Raw genomic sequence first — 17,450 nt, 5'->3', positions numbered from 1 at the left:
ACACACACACACACACCCCACTACATGGGATTGCAAAACTAGCAATGCCTAGACCTCTGCATGTGCTCTGTACATCTTTTTATATTTTTAAAGTGTACAGCCTTCATTGTTTTAACCTAAAGATCCTCTTTTGGCTACAACTTCAGGAGCATAAGTTATGGCTCATAATTTATGGCAGGAAAGAGGGACCCCTTTTCTATCCCAAACTATCTCCTAGGATCTATTATGATACCTTCAATACTATCAGAACCACTCTACTAGGCAAAAAAAAAAAAAAAAAAAAAATTCAGTTGACTCTCTAATCCATATTTGCCATTTCACAAACCCAGCCTCACCCCATACTTGCGCTGTGGCCCTCTGAGGATCAGAACCATACTTCACTCAGTTTGGGGTCACAAGCAGTCAGGCATACACAGCTGATGCTCATGGGCTCTAACGTACTCAATCACTTCTAAATCTATTTGTGGTAAGAATATTTTTGAAAAAAATATTCCCCTTAACAGTTCTAAAATTATAAATTTCATATAGATGATGAAGAGGAAAATGTGTTAATGTAAAAATTATGCTTTTATTATTATGAATAGCAGACATTTAAAAAAAATCTACTCCTTGATGAAATATATACCAAATGTCAAATTTGAGTATGTGTGTGTGTGTGTGTGTGTGTGTGTGTGTGTATGTATGTAGTATAAAGATCGAACCTAACACCTCATGCATGCTAGGCAAATGCTCTACTGCTGAGCTATACTTTTAGCCCTACTTTTACTGTTGATTTGCAGACATACAGTCTCACTACACTGCCCAGGCTACCCTTAAACTTGGCATGTAGCCTAGGATAGACCTTGAACCTGGGATCACCCTGCCTCAGTCTCCTCAGTAGCGGAACAGAGGCGTGAGGCATTGGGCCAGGCGAGGAACTGTTCTAGTATCGGATGAAATGGTAAGTGGGACAGACAGATCTCAATCCTCCCAGGAAACACTGCAGGGAAGCCCAGGGGAACTGTGATCTCCAAATGCCAGACGGCATGTTTCTGTCTGAGTCACACCCCAGAGAACGTCTGTCCATTTCTCACTGACATGCTTGTGCATAATCTCACCCGAACAAGGAAGCACAGAATGTACTAGCAGAGCTAAAGTAATAATTTCATATTTTATACACCAGGGAAACTCAGATTAGAAGAATTTACAATACAAGGACACCTTCACTTACTACCTAAATCGCAGATAGAAGGCACACCAGTACTTAGGAACTTCAGTTACTTTTAGCCGTCCAGCCAATCTTTCCCTGAACTGTGGCCTTATTCATCTATCTCAACTGCAAAACAGCATTAGCTCTCTCCTTATTCCTGTGCCTGCTCAGGAGGAAGAACCATATTTTATTTATCTCTGAGCACACAACAGGTGCTCAAATTGGATTCTGATGCAATTAGTCACCTCTAGGTTTATCTGCGGTAGGAATACATGGTGAAAATAGCCAAGAGTCAGGGTCAGAAGCAGATGCCTTCTGGTACAGGAGGGAATCTGCCAAAGACAGAGAACCTCCCACCAACTGAGACAGCAAAACACACCCGCACCCTGGCAGGCAGTGCTCCAGGCTGGCCCAGACGGCCCATACATCATCTGAACAGAATGCAGGTTCCTGGATGCCGATTTCCCGACATCAAGCTGCAGTGGCCAGTTGAAAAGTGCTCCTCATTCTGATTCATGTCTTTACCACTATACTGAATGAAAAAAAAAAAAAAATCTGAACAGTTAGGGCTTTACTGGAGTGTGCCATAGCCTCAGCCAGGAAGTCCCGAATACCAGGGTCATAGGCAATAAACTCCCTCATCCCAGACAGAGGGCGAAAGGACAGAATACAAAGTTGAGGATCTCTGAGGGGAGTTTTCCATGCTGTATGCCTTTGTTGCACAATATATATCTCTGGTGCAGAACTACCTACTATGAAACATCTGGGAAATGGTTTTCTTTTCAGTGCCAGAAATTAAACCCAAAGCCTAGTGCATGGTGAGTACTTTACCACTGAACGGTAGCCCTGGGAAACATTTGTAAACACCAAGAACCATTGGCTTTTTTTTTTTTCCCCTTGGAAAAGTGTCTTAAAACCCAGCCAGTAGCTAGAGAGTGGAGACAGACAGAGTCAGGGGCTCACTGGCCAACCACCCACCTGAGACAGCAAGATGCAGGTTCACTCAACGACCCTGTCTCAACAACTAAGGTGAACGGCAGTGCACACACACCCTCCTACACCATGACACCAACAGTAGGTTTAAGCACAGCAGAACTAATGATTGGGACCTTTTGAAAAATGATTTTTCTAAGTACAGAGACTGCAGACAGCCACGCTTCGGGTGAAGTTTACATTTAAGTCAGTGTTCTAAGGGCTGGAGAGAGGACTCAGCTGTTCAGTGTGTGCTGTTCTTGTGGAGGACCTGAGTTCAGGGCCAGTGCCACATCAGGAGACTCACACACACCTGTCACTCCAGCTCCAGAAGCTCTGACACCCCTCTTCTGGCCTCTGCCCGTACTTGTTCTCGTATGTGCGCACATAGGAACAAACATACAAACCTACTTAAAAGTCAAAATATTGAAGAGTGTTTTAATAACTGCTGGGAGCTTCCTCTGAAAATGGAGCTACAGTGAATGCTGTGACTCTGTCAGAAATCGTCACCACCAAATGCTTAGGGATATAGCTAACCTAGTACTCTCACTGACAGCCTGTGTGTAGGCTGCGTGGATCCTTAGCAGCAAGTCTTACTGCCTCAGTCAAGTCTGAAGCGCACAGCCTGGGGCTGCTGAAGCCCAGGAGCCATCCTGAGCTATCCCATGTAGCAGGACAACCCCACCCTCTGCTGGGCACACAGGAGTCCATACGCCATACTTAAAAAATTTGTACATTAAACCTGAGACACAGCTTAACCTTAACAAATACGTCACGAAAACAGCCTGAAGTGTGATTAGAATTTAGAATCCCGAGAGTGTCTAAGCTTCACATTAAAGGGATCTGGCCTCTGACCCTCTGCTCTGTACCCCGAGTGGTGTGTGGTGTGGTATGTGTGTGTGTGGTGTGTTTGTGTGTTGAGTGTATGATGTGTGTCTGTGTGGGGTGGTGTGCCTGTCTATGTCTCTGTTTGTAGATGTATGTTTGTCTGTGTGTCTGTCTGTCTATGTATGTGAAGACACAGGGGAGCGCTTCTCCCCACACACACTATGCTAGGTGATGATGACAAGAGTCGAGCTCAGGGCCGCTTGGGTAAGGGATTCAGGATTCAGTCTAGAAGCAAAGGTGTGGGCACTAGAATAAATATCCGCCACCCTCCGGGGAGAAGGGTGGAACCCTCTAACGCTCAAGGCCAAACAGGTGCCTCTTGCCTGGGCTCAACCATTTAGAATCTTCAGATTATCAACTCACAGAATTTTAAACTTTCTTCTAGCAGGCAATTTATTTAAAATTCTCTAATCCAAATATTGTTGGAACACACAAATTCATCTCTAAGCAGGAAAAATGTGAATTCTCTCTTACCTGAATATATAGTTTAAGTATTGCTGGTCAATGTCACTGAGAAATGAAAGAGAAAAATATAAACTCATAAAATAATAGAAGCAATTTTTAAGTGTATAAACCGTCATTATCCTCTATTAATAAATTCTACCTCTAAGTTCTGATTTCATAAATTATCAAAGGAGGAGTACTTCATACTTGAGATCAATTCATGTCATTAACCTGAAATAAGTTTTTAAATTCCACATTCATTGAAAATGGAGCCTTCACCCCGATGATCTAGTCTGTTTGGTGCAGGAGGATTCTCTGCAGGCGACTGAGAAATGTGGGCACTAACCCAGCCACAAACACCTCTGACCTACAATCTGTCCCGCCGGCAAAATATGCTAGGACAATGGTGGCACAGGACCTGTGGTAGTAGCCAATGTCTAACTTGACCTAAGGCCCATCCCATGAGAAGGAGCCCATACCCAACACTGGTTGGGTAACCAAGAACCAGAGACTAGACAGCCCAAAGACTTAGCGTAAAACCTAGCACAACTGGTCAAAAACAAATAAAATGATTCCTAATGATATTCCGCTACACTCATAGATCAGCACCTGGTCCGGTCATCACCAGAGAGGCCTCCTCTGCAGCACATGGGAATAGACGCAGAGACCTATAGCCAGACATTATTCAGAAACAGGGTCAAATCTCTCCCCTCATAGCTCAGGAAATCCCATGGAAGGGGAGGGGGAGGGACTGTAAAAGTCCGGGAACAGAGGACACCAGGGGAACCCGGCCCTCTGAATCGAGTAGGGAAGGTGCGCATGTGCTCACAGACACTGAAGCAGCACGCACGCGGCTCTGCGCCAGGTCCTCTGCATATATGTTATAGCTGTTAGCTTAGCATTTTTATAGGACTCCTGACCATGAGAATGAACGGGCCTTTTTTGCCTGCTGTTGGAACTCTTTTTCTCTTTTCTCCTGTTGGGTTGCCATGTCCAACTTTGATATTTTTTATATTTTATTTTGTCATGTTTGGTTGTTCTTTCTAATGGGACACAGAAAGGGAGAGGATCCAGAGGGGTGGGGATGGACAGCAAGAGGGAAGCATGGGAGAGGAGACTATAATCAAGATATAATGTACGAGACAAAAATCTGTTTTCAATATAAAAAAAAAATAGAAAGAAAATTAGATTGCAGACATGGTAAAACTAAAAAACCAAAACCAAAAAAAATCAACACATTTCAGGATCAGCCAAGTATATTCTTATTTCAAGTTAGTTATCCAGGGAAGTAAAGGATAAACCATAGTACACCCCCCTAAAACTAGGAGTTGGGTTTGAATGACAAAGCTCATGCAGCAGTGGACAGAGAGAGATGACTAACGCAGGAATACAAACTCTAAATGCCTTGCATCAACGGGCTCACTCATCCGGAGCAGAGAGCGGCTGGTTCAGGACAAACGTGCACCTCGCCTGGGCCAAGAGCTGGCTACCTTCGGGAGCATCAGCTATCAACCCCATTGACTAGCTTGGACCATGGGACTCACTGGCTGCCAGGCTGGCATTCTTAGCAGACAGAAGCCCAGGGCCCATGAGAAGGCTCACCCGGAGGTGCACTCCTGAGGCCCTCGGCCTGGTCTCCAGGAAGCCACCTTCTTCCTCTAGACAAACCGTGGCACGGGTGCACCTCACTTATGCACATCATACACATAAAGATGTTTATTTTAAAAATCCAGAATACTCAAACAAAGGCAACATTCCACTAAAAACTTCTTAGTGTGTGTTCCCATCCCACAGAGTACATACTTAGAGAATCTCACTCATCCAACCTCAGACGTCACACTTGCCTAAGTATCATCTTTGTTTGGCTTTGGGGTTTTGTTGTTTTTTGAGACAGGGTTTCTCTGTGTAGCCTCGGCTGTCCTGGATTCATTTTGTGGACCAGGCTGACCTCAAACTCACAGAGATTTACCTGCCTCTGCCTCCCCGAGTGCTGGGATTACAGGTGCATGCCACTGCGCCTTGTGACATGTTTTTTTGTAGAACTTAGTCAAGCCTTGAACTATAGATCCTCCTGCTAAAGAGGAAATACAGGTATTCACAACCAAACTTGGCTCTGCTGGCTTCGAGGCTGCAAAAACACTTCATTCAAAGAACAAAAGGCATGCTAAGGAGTAAAAATCACAGGGACAGGGCCTTCCTTTGTGGGCCTCCACACCCAGAGGCCAGCTGGCCAGTCTGAAGCTCCAACTCAGTGGAGGCAAAAAATTCTTTTCTTTTATTTCCTTTTTTATTTTTACTTTTTTAAATTTACAACCACCAGGGCTGTTTCATTGGCTACCTACAACAAAGACTGGGAACTAGGGAGACTTCCAGATATAAACAGAGTCAAGTTTTAGGGCCTGTGGAGACAAGAACCCTGAAGCTGCCCTTCTGAGCTAGATGCGGTCAAGTAGCATGCTGAACAGCTAGGTGCACGAGCATTTCATTCAGTTCTCATCTAAATGGCTGTGCTTGAAGGACAGGAGACTTTCGTGCCTCTGCAAACACTGCTGAAGGCAGGTGGCAATAGGCCAAGATCTAAGTGACCCAGGAGGGATAGCTTTGGAAGCCTTCTACTTTCCTAGCTGCATCTCTAGCTAGGGACAAAACCTGTATGTGGCTCTTGTCTCATCTCCTTAGCCAGCCAATCCCCCAACATTAAGAGCTTACCTTAACACACTGGGCTTCTGGGCCTTCCGCAGTATTCTGTAAGCCCCTAGACAGGAGGGGACAGAGTCACTGATACTTTCTGCTTACAGAACTGCTCACACTTCCAGCAAAGCACAAACAGATCCACAGGGAAAAGAGGAGGCTGGCCCTCAGACCCCCAAGTGGCACTGGTCCTCTTCCTAGTTCATAGAGAGAAGGGCCCAAAGAGCTGCTAGCCCCTCACTCACTGACAGGAGGAAGGAGCCCTGGGGGGTGATAATGTCAGGTACTTCAGTGGCCAGCGGGAATCGCCAGGCCAGGAATGACCACCTGGGGATACTCTTAACAGGACAGTTTTATTTTCTTCCCATGTGGAGAAGGGAAATCCCCAAGACTTCTAATTGTAACCGAGTCAAACAAGAAATAGTGAATTCATGACTTGAATTAAAATAAGATTTGTTTTTAAATTCACATTTTGAATTTTATTTTGCTACTGGAAAATTTTTAGGCAACCATTCTGAATATCTCGGGAAGCCCATATATCCAGAAATGAGCTCAAGCTGGAGTTTAGGTAGAGCCGGCCATTCCTTAGGAATTGGTTTTCCATCCCCAAAAGGAGTCCCTCCCCCAGTTACTCATCCTCTTTATAATTCAAACTTGTCTACTCACCGCCCCCCAGTGCTTTCTCTACCTTTCTGGCATTATCATTCACCTTCTCTGCCACACTCTTGCTCTCTTCAGTATCCTCTCCCGCTTCCCCAGCCCTGGCCATGGACAGCCTGTTTTCCTTTGTCTCTGCTCTGGACTCTTCCAGATGCCTCTGGATATTTTCTCCTTCTAACCCACAATAAAAACCCTGGCCCTAGTGGAGTGGTCATGTCAGCAGTTTCTTTATTGACAAGCTCCCAAACCTTCATACACTGAACCCACCATTTCTAGGGAAGACCAACCAGCACTGCAAATAAAACCCAAACTGAGGACAGTTTGGCACAAAAGAGAAATTATGTTGGAAATGAGAAATACTTAAGACAAAGTGCAAAGTAGAAAAAAATATGAAAAATGTCCATTTAACTTTACTCTTAGTATCTTAATTTTCCTGTTGTCTAGGATCACTAAGAAACTGGATGTACATTAAGAGTTTAATAATAGTCCTCAATTAATTATTTAAGCAAACACTTTTTAAAACTTACCTACACAAAATACATGAATTACAGCCCAAAAATATCCATCTGGATCGAGCTGTAACACAGGATTAAAAAGGCAAGGAAAGGCTGTTAGAAACAAACCTCAATTTGTTCAGCAACCAGGAACCAGGTGCTGACCACAGATGGAGGCTCCAGGGCAACCCTCCCGAGGCCTAGAATCAGCTCCCTTCCCACCCCGTGGCCCCAAGCGCCTTCCTGTGTTCTCCAGTACCCTGCTCCGCCACCACCCTCAGTGTGCTCAAATGCCACTCTGTGACATCCAAAGCCCTATGTGTCTGTTATGGTGAGAAATGGAGTCTCTCTCTAGGTGGTGACACGCCATTGTCTCCTCCCCTGACAGGTAATCCAGCTGGTGAGTCCACGAGCTGGCCAGGAAACAGGAAGGCAGGGCCACTCCAGGAAGGCCTACCTTAAACCATGCTAAGGAGACAAGTAGAATGCTTACCCCTTTAATGAGATAATGTACTTTTCCTTTCCAGTATTCCTACTCCCAGAACTGTCCCTATGGGCTGCAAGGGGGCTCAGCAATGTCAACCTTTCTAGCTCAGAAAGATGCAAATTTTCTATCTTTCTTCTAAATGTTGGCCAGAACCTACATATGCTTTTTCTGATAGTCTGGGTTTCCTAATTCTTTCTCTACAGCTCTGGTCCTCCTCGTCATGGAGACTGCCTGCCACCCTGTGGCTGACCTCCACACCAGCCAGCTTAACGTAAAGAGCATAGCTCTCCGCCCTTCCCTCCAGCATTCTCTCCAGCTGCTGAGGTTTACAGCTTGCTCATCCTGTGGTGGCGGTGTCCTTTTAAACTCTAATAAAATTGTCCTCTAGTTTCTATTTGAGTTCACGCTTAAGTTTTTCTATTAATAAGACTAAGAAACCCCAGAGAAAACCCATATTTCCCCAGTATCATCTGGTGACCAGTAAGGGACTTCCTAAAATTCCAGGACATGATACGCACTTATCAACATCTTCAGTCCCATCTACAGCCAACCCAAAGTACAAGGATGTCCCGCACTTTGCCGAGCGTGACCGCATCCCCTTCAACTCAGCCAGATGGACTTCCTCTTTCCTCTGTACTTTTTATGAATTTACTTTTGCAGTGCTGGAGCTCGCTGTACATGCTAGGCAAGTGGTCTCTTGTGCCCCCTCTTGTGACTTCCCTTTTCTCCTGTTATTCTCCACACGACTTACCATCGCCACTCCACAGTTTCCTTAGCCTCTCCCCTCCCCCCCATCTCTCTCTGCATTCACTTTCACTAAATTATAAACTGCAGAAAGGTAGGGATTGGAACAGAGTAGCTACACCACAGAAGGGGCATAAGGTCAGTCACAGGATAGTCACAGCTCGCCCAGTGTGAAGCCCTGCTTTCTGTCCTAGTCAAGTCCTCCTCACAGAGTTCTGCTCCAGCATCACAAAGATCTGGAGAAAGTTCTGAAATACACACTTATGAGCCGATCTGGACCACACTAATTCTCTAATTATAAAGTAGATATTAAAAACAGCACCACCCTTTCAAAATTGTTGAGACTCTTTTCTTTCGTGTGTGTTCATGTATATGTGTGCACGTGTGTGTGTGTGCAGCCACGCAGCCTAGAGGTGTATGTGAAGATGGACAGCAGGTGTGTTCCTCCATTGGTTCCCCACCTTACTTTTGACACAGGGTCTCTCATTAAGTCTGAAGCTAGAAGCCCCTGAGATTTTCTCTGCACTAGGATTATGAGCTTGAACTATACCCAGCTTTTTTTTTTTAACTTGGCCACCGGAAAACCTAAACTCTGATCCTCAAGCACCTACGCAATGAGCCACCTCCCTGGCCCATGTTGTCAGAATTTAAAATAAGGCAAAATACACAAAGCACTGTCACAGACTCCACTATGAGGCAAGCCCCCTATAACTTTGTTACTGCTCTTTTTGGGGTCTCTGAGCCCTCTCAATGCTTCCCAGCCTTGCTGCCTCCCTGTGCCATAATGATCCATTGCCTGGGTCTGTTTCCTTCCCCTTTGCACTAAATGGTTTCCAATTTCTGCTAGAACAGACTATTGTTTTCTTGGAACTTATCTCAGTGCCTAACATTTGGTAGAGTCTAAAGAATACTACAAAAGAAAGGGGGAAAGTTAAGAAAGAAAAGAGTGGTGAGATGATTTCTAGGGCTGAAAGGGGCCCTCATCAGATAAACTCTATCTGGGCAAAAGACATCAGTGAAACCCTCTGCAGAAGAGGATAGCTTAGAATTAGAAGGAAAATCAGCTCTGGTTCAACTCCCAAGGCTGTGGTGACTTAGGTGTGGGATCCTAGGTTCCCCATGTACTTACACAGGTCAGACTGCAGGCCTCCAGTAGTCACTGTTTGAAGGCCTGGAGAAATGACAGGCTGAGCCACAAGGCAACCAGTCTGATAGCTTTTGACCATTTTGTTAGGCCAGGCTATTCTGGTTCTAAAAGAAAGGCATAGAAACTGCACATCTATGTGAGCTTCGGAAAGTCAAGGGGTCTCTGAAGGTAGTATGAGTTCTCCTGGACTTACCTCAGAGTCCTGGAAGGGAAAGCACCCTGCAGCAGCCAAGAGGAAGAGGGCACTGTGGAGAGGCAGATCAAACAGGCAACCTCAGCGTCCAACATCAGAGCATACCTCAGTGTGTGCGGAGGCAGAACCACACCCTCTAGAATCTGCAAGTGGCCACGCGACTCTACAAGCAGCCAGTGTGCCTGGCTGTCTCTGGGAGCCTGCTACCTAAATCTCACAGTTCTGTGCTCAGCTGACAGTCAGGCGGTCCTCTGTGGCTCAACCAGCTGCTTCCTAAAGCCTGGCACTCACAGGGTACCTGAAAACTAGAGCTGGCTCAACCTGCATGTCTGTTCCCCATCAGTCTCCCCAGACATGAGGGAGGCAGATGGGAGCCTGGATCACTGCCGTGTCAGTCACTGACGAACACGGCATGGAGAGTGCCTTATGCTGCTGCCCTCCACTGTCTATAAATAACTGACCTCAGTATCTCCAATAGCTCTTCGTGTGCTTCTTGACAGCACACACTGTTCAATATCAAGCCTGTGCTGGCCCTGCCTTAGGTGCTTGAACTGTAGCATGTGCAAATAATATGTTAAATCCAAACTTACACACAGCTCACAACAGGCCCCAACCTTCAAAAATGTGGAGACCAGGCTGTCTCAGGGGACAAAGGCACTTGTTGCCAAGCCTGATGACCTGAGTTTACTTCCTGGGCCATACGTGGTGGAAGGAAAGAATCCCAGGAAGCTGTCCTTTGACCACACATTGTACACACACATACACACACACACACCCTTTAATCCCAGCAAATGGGAGGCAGAGCCAGGTTGATCTCTGTGCATTCGAGGCCAGGCTGGTCTACAAAGTGAGTCCAGGACAGCCAAGGCTGCACAGAGAAACCCTGTCTTGAAAAAAACAAACAAACAAATAAATAAACAAAAAAAACTTTTAATGAAAAGGCAAATAAAAATAAATTAATAGAATAACAAACAAAGAGAAAGATTGAACTACTGACTAAAACTAAAGGATATTGAAGACACATGCCATCCTGGAGGGGAAAATGCTATAAAAGACAAAATGTGATACTGATGAATCTTAAACACAGGCTCAGTATCAGATAAGAGCATGTAATTGTGTCTTGGTTATGTCAGGATGGTTGATATTAAGAGACACATACAGTATTTAAAAACAGGGTCATGGATTCTCAAGAGCATCAGAAAAATATGATGGGTAATAATTAATATACATACATATAAATTCTTACATATACTAAGTTACACATTTATATACATGGATCCATATATGTACATATACACATATATATGTAAATGAGAGGGAAGAAAGAGAGGGAGCAAATACAAAAAAGGTAGAAATGGATAAATGTAGAAATCCACAGTAAGATTCTTGCTTAATCTTTTCTTTAAATAGTGTCTTTTAAAGAAAGATTTGTTTTTATTTATGTGCATTGGTGTTTTGCCTCTATGTGTGTCTGTATGAGAGCATCAGATACTTCCAAAATGGAGTTACAGACAGCTGTGAGCTACCATGGGTCCTGGGAATTGTACTCTGGTCCTCTGGAAAAGCAGCCAGTGTTCTTAACTTCTGAGCCATCTCACCAACCCATCTAGCTTAAGCTTTGCTTTCTAGATAAAAAGCTTTTAAAGAAAAACCTCTTTTTTTTTTTTTTCTCAACTTGGAAACCTTAAATTTCTACGTTTGAGGCCAGCCTGGTCTACATACTAAGTTCCAAGACAGCCAGGACTACATAGAAAAACCCTGCCTAGAAAAAAAACAAAACCACCACCATCACCAATAAAACCCAACACAGCCAATCATTGGTATTTTCAGAGCTCTCTTTTCTGAGTCCATCTGGTGTTGTTAGGACCCCTGATTTTTTGTATTTCTCTCCTAGATTTCATACACAGAATGACCTTACTTCAGGCTTTCTCCAACAATTTTCTCCTTTAAAAAAAAAAAAAGCACCAAAACCCACAAACCCCAAGAGCTTGGTCCCTCTCTGCTGGCCATTTTATAAAGACATCAACACGTGCAGCACAGCCCTGGACTGCTGACCATTTGTTACCTCAGCTGGCAAGTGGGAGAGGATCAGAGTCACAAAGGGCAGCACACAGTACAGTCACGTGAAATTTTTTTTTCTTTTTTATTTTTATTTTTTTCTGTAATGGGAGTTGACCCTACGGTGTCATGCATGCTAGGCAAAGGCTCTACCACTGAGTTATCCCAGTCCTGGTTTTACTTTTTATCTTGAGACAGGATCTCAGGACCTTGCCCAGCTGGCTTTGAATTTGCAATTCTCATGCCTCAGCCTTCTGAGAAGTTGGTAGTATAGGGCTTTCTATGTCACCACACTTGGCTTTCAGTATGTTTTTATATACGGTAGGATAAGGCATCTTCCACCAACATATATAACTTATGTACAGAATTTTATATTCTATATATAGGTCACATGAACACATACATGTACAAATACCAATGTAATATACAACAGCCTTCGACTCGCAAACTCAGTATACTGCAAACAGTGATGCTGACCCATTCCAGTGTCCTCCCTGCTGCAACCTGTGGCTGTGTACTGTGCCCAGACGTACATGGCTGGGCACTAGCTTTGGGAAGAACAGCATGGGCTGGGCTGTGGTCCAGAAGCCTCTGCGCTCAGTCTACCCTCCTCTGACAGCCATGGTGACTTCACAGTGTTACAGAGGATAATGAAGGCGGGGGGGGGGGGGAGTAGAGGAACTGCCGGGGGCTTCCTGGACCAGCACAGCAGCAGGCTGGTTTTGGAGGGGAGGAGGAGAATCTGGACAGGCTTGGGGGCTTCCTTGAGAGGAGGGCCAGCTAGAACACACAGTGCTTCCACACACAGGGGATGAGCGGCACAGGGCCACCAGGGGTGAGGTGACTGAGCCCCACAGCACCTGCCCTCAAGCCACACTGACGACAGCAGGTAGTTATGAATAGATCACTTGGCAGCTTTTCCCAACAGCTAATGTCCTTTTAAAAAGGATGGGTCCTAAGATTTTGTTTACATTTTTTTTCTTTCAAGTTGCAACCTGTACTAAAAGTCAGAGAAGATAAAGGGGATTGGATGAGATGAAGCCCAGAAATACGTGCAACAACAACAAAAACCTAAACCTAACCGTCAAGGCAGCTCCGCCAGTGTTCTGCCCTCATGATGGAGCCTCTTAGTCACCACTGAGGGAGAGTGCAGTTCAAGCAACTGAATACTGTTAGAGTAAGGACATGGAGGTACAGGGGCCTACATGAGAGCCTGGCCTGGGACGTACCCTGCTGAGGACCCCTGTGAGGCACAGGGCACTCTAACACCTCTCTATGACCACAGCCTGGAAACACAATTCAGACCCTCAGAGGCACTTTCACCTTCACAGAGAATCATAGAAACCCGATGTGCTTGCTACTTTATATCAATTTTACCCAAGCTAGATTTCTCTGAAAGGAGAAAACCTCAGTTGAGAAAATGCCTCCATAAAATCCTGCTGTAGGGCATTTTCTTAATTAGGGATTGATTTAGGGGGGGGGTCCAGCCTATCATGAGTGTTGCCATCCTGGGCTGGCTGTGCTGGGTTCTATAAAAAAAAAAAAATCGGGGAGGCAGAGGCAGGCAGAACAACCTCAGTTCAAGGCCAGCTTGGTCTACAAAGCCAGTCCAGGACTGCCAAGGCTATACAACGAAACCCTGTCTCGAAAAACAAAACCAACCAAACAAATAAACAAACAAAGCGGGCTGAGCAGGCCACGATAAGCAGGCCAGTGGGCAGCACCCCTCCACGGCCTCTGCGTCAGCTCCTGCTGGGAAGTTCCCGCCCTGCTTGAGCTCCTCTAACTTCCTGGTGATGAACTGTAATGCAGAAGTGTAAGCCACACAAACCCTTTCCTCCTCAACTTGCTTGTTGGTCGTGGTGTTTAATCACAGCGACCCTAAGACGCCCAATTACACAATTACGCAGATACAATTTTAACTATACATGTGGACACACACCATGTACGAAGGTGTGCACATGGGGAGGTACACATGCATGTGTGTGAATATACATGTGGAGACTAGAAGTCATGCCTCAGGAATGATCGTCTTTTTGAGACAGGGTCTTAAAACCATGTCTCCTCCATTACATCTCATCCTGGAATTACAAGCATCTGCTACCACACGTTTTTTGGGGTTTGTTTTTGTTTTTGTTTTTTACGATTCATTTATTATGTATATAAGGTTCTGCCTGCATGTACAAATGTACACCAGAAGAGGGCACCAGATCTCATCATAGATGGTTGTGAGCCACCAGGTGGTTGCTGGGAAATGAACTCAGGTCCTCTGGAAGAGCAAGTGCCCTTAAGCTCTGAGCCATCTTTCCAGCCCCCACACTGGGCTTTTAAAGTGGGAGCTGGCACTGAACAGAGGCATCATGTTCCCGTGGTAAGCACTATTAACTGAACTATCTCCCCACCACCCCCAGGAGGCTTTGTTTTTGTTTGTTTATTTGTTTGTTTTAGATTTTAAGTTGTTTCCATGTTTTTCACTTGGCTCTCCATCACTACTACTGCACAATTAGTGAAGTTTTGTGTACTCAGTGTAGAAATGTGACATGGGTTGGTTTTTCCCCTCAAGGAAATATTGCAGAAAGAAGAGAATAATTTTAAAAATAAGTAACAATTGTTGGGCAAAGTGCATGGAATCTTCTGAAAGAAGTGGGAAATAGTAAGATCTGGAGAGGACAGGAACTCCACAAGGAGAGCAACAGAGTCAGAAAATTTGAACACAGGAGTCTTTCCAGAGACTCACACTCCAACCAAGTACCAGGCATGGAGATAACCTAGAAACCCTGCACAGATGTAGCCCATGGCAGTTCAGTGTCCAAATGGGTTCTATAGTAATGGGAAGAGAGACTGCCTCTGACATAAACTGATTGCCCTGCTCTTTGATCACCTCCCCGAGGGGGGAGCAGCCTTACCAGGCCACATAAGATGACAATGCAGCCACTCTAGATGAGATCTGATAGACTAGGATCAGAAGGAAGGAGAGGGGGACCTCCCCTATCAGTGGACTTGGGGAGGGGCATGTGAAGAAGGGAGAGGAAAGGTAGGATTAGGAGGGGAGGAGGGAAGGGTTTATGGGGGGATACAAAGTGACTAAAGTGTAACTAATAAAAGTTAAATAAAATAAAATAAACAGTAAAAAATTTTAAAAAATAAGTAACAAAGTACAAATATATGACTGTTGATAATAAATTCCTCCAACAGTTTATCAACTAAGTTAAAGTCAAGTTTAATTGCATGCCCTCAAAGTGTTTTCTTTTAACTTACCTACAGATCTTTGTGAACGATGTTTTCTGCATGAAAGTAAAGAGATATAATTAATTAATTTTTCCAAACTCTTTAATTCCCTTGAACAGAAACATTTAGATTAAAAAGCAAATAAATTATAAGTCAACCTTTTAGGGGGCTTAGGAGCTTACTGCCAGGGCCTGGAGAGATTCAGCAAAGAGGATCACTTGAGTTTAGGAGTTCTGGCTATTCTTCCAAAGGTCCTGAGTTCCACCCCCAGTACCCACGTGGTAGCTCATAACCACCTATAACTGTAGTCTGTGGGACCTGAAGCCCTCTTCTGGTGTGCATATGTACATATATGCAGACAAAACATCTACATATGTAGAATACATATATAAATAAACTTTTACTTATTTATTTTAAGGAGAGCTTGCTAGTATGAATGTTTCCTACAGCTTCTGCTGCTCGGATCAAAGAATGACTTGGGCCACAGCTGAGTCCTCCGCCAAAGTGCTCTGAACACTGGGACAGTGCTGCTTATGAACAAGATGATGTCAGTGCCAATTGAGAAATCACACTCACCAACACAAGCACACAGAGAGAAATCAATGCGGTCGCCACAGGAGAGGAAACTAACCTCTCGTTCAACTTCTAGCCTCTATGTATGTGTTCACTTATATACTGATTTATTAAAGTGTATGTGCATCTGTTTGACTTTACATGCACCACTTGTGTGTAGATGTCCACAGAGGCCAGGAGAGGGCACCAGATCTCCTAGAACTGGAGTTACAAGGTGATTGTGAGACACTCAGTGTGAGTGCTGGGAACTGAACCCAGGTCCTCTGCAAAGCTAGTTCGTGGTCTTAACCTCTAAGCCACATCTCCTGCCTCCTATTTAGTAATTTTTGAGAGAGGGGTTGGTCGTGCTATGTGTTCCAGAATATTCTTGAACTCCTAAACTCAAATGATCCTCCTGCCTAAGCCTGTGTAGCTGTAACTAGAGGCAGGCACACCTGAGTCATCCGTCCAGCTCTGACTTTTTGCAATGTTACACATTTTCTGGTATAAATGGGGATGAGGGCCATTTTATCTTACCCTCAGAGAGAAGGGGGAAAAATAGCATGTTGGGGGAATATATGTCTGGAAATGAGGAAGTTCTAGCCTAGCCTCTTCCCTCACTAAGTCTTTTTAATCAGATCAAGTAAATTAACTGTTGGCACAGAAGAATGGAGTTCTGTTTGGCAGATGAAATGGACAGGAAGGATGACAGATTAATTCTGGATATTTCAGGATCCTTTTACTATCCGGGATAAACTACAAGTTTTGACTCCTATTCAAATAGTATGACATATAAGTCTGTTGCTTAGAAGCAAAGGGCTGAAGCCAAGCACAGTGGCACACACCTGTCACCCTGGCACATGAGAGCCCAAGGCAGGAGGATCAATAGTTCAAGCTAGTGTTGCCTACAGTTAGGTTCCAAGGCAATCTGTGACCCCATTTAAAAAAAAAAAAAAAAAAAAAAAAAGCCAGAAACATATGGTCTGCTCTCCAGGATACCTTAAGTTTTCACATATTGGTAAATAACCAAGTTTTTGTTCTTTTGATAAGTAGATGCTATTTGCATACAAAGCTATGGTTGTACCTTTGGCATCTTCTGAATACGGGAAGCAGGGCAAGCATGCTGTGCTGACCACTAGTGGAAGAGCACCTTGGTCTCAAAGACCTGTATCTTTGACCCTGCCACGGTAAAATGTGCAGTCTTTCACGCTATATTAGAAATAAAATGTCATGAAAACCTCACCAGTCTGGTGAAGAGCAAGCACAGAGGGCAGAAGTTGTAGGGCTGGTCTATCCTTGCCATGAATAACATGTCTACCCAGGAACTGCTGCAGAGCTTACGAAACAGAACAATGAAGCCACCTGGTCTAGAAGACTTCGGCCTCGCAGAGGGCAGATTATTTTAAAATTAAATTAATTTTATTTCATTTTAACTATCTGTGTTTTGTTTTGTTTGGTACAGGGTCTCATGTAGCCCAGGCTGGCCTTGAACTCACTCTACCTTCCACTCCTGGGATTCAGGAGTGCAGCACCTTAGCAAGCTACTGTGTTTTAATGAAACATAGTTTGTAGCTCAAGCTGGTCTGAATGCACGATAATCCCTCTGCTTTAGCTTCCTGAGAACTAGGACTGCAGTATGAGCTACCATGCCCAGAGCTTTTAAAAAAAATGTCAAATCAGGTCTTTATCCCTTTTGGAATAAA

At 44.6% G+C, this 17,450-nt stretch overlaps 1 protein-coding gene across 10 annotated transcripts in view; it reads right to left on the bottom strand.

Annotated features, from left to right (window-relative positions):
* Nucleotides 1–17,450, bottom strand: part of Tmem241 (transmembrane protein 241) — a 108,064-nt gene that overhangs the window by 63,274 nt on the left and 27,340 nt on the right. For 8 of the 10 annotated variants that reach the window (XR_009589889.1, XR_009589890.1, XR_009589891.1 and 5 more), the window contains exons 6-10: nucleotides 15,226–15,251; nucleotides 9,910–9,961; nucleotides 7,372–7,420; nucleotides 6,203–6,248; nucleotides 3,524–3,559 (exon numbers count right to left, since the gene is read on the bottom strand). Coding sequence is in view for 7 of the 10 variants with exons in the window: in XM_060377673.1 (XP_060233656.1) it covers nucleotides 3,524–3,559; nucleotides 6,203–6,248; nucleotides 7,372–7,420; nucleotides 9,910–9,961; nucleotides 15,226–15,251 (209 nt within the window). In the remaining 3 variants the exon portion in view is untranslated. The remainder of the gene's footprint in view (nucleotides 1–3,523; nucleotides 3,560–6,202; nucleotides 6,249–7,371; nucleotides 7,421–9,909; nucleotides 9,962–15,225; nucleotides 15,252–17,450) is intronic. The other 2 variants (XM_060377672.1, XM_060377675.1) reach the window with 2 other exon arrangements.

The sequence above is a fragment of the Meriones unguiculatus genome, chromosome 2 (assembly GCF_030254825.1).
Source record: "Meriones unguiculatus strain TT.TT164.6M chromosome 2, Bangor_MerUng_6.1, whole genome shotgun sequence".
NCBI classification, from domain to species: Eukaryota; Metazoa; Chordata; class Mammalia; order Rodentia; family Muridae; genus Meriones; species Meriones unguiculatus.
The sequence above is the reverse complement of the archived record's forward strand: the minus strand, read 5'-3'. Positions and strand labels throughout refer to the sequence as shown.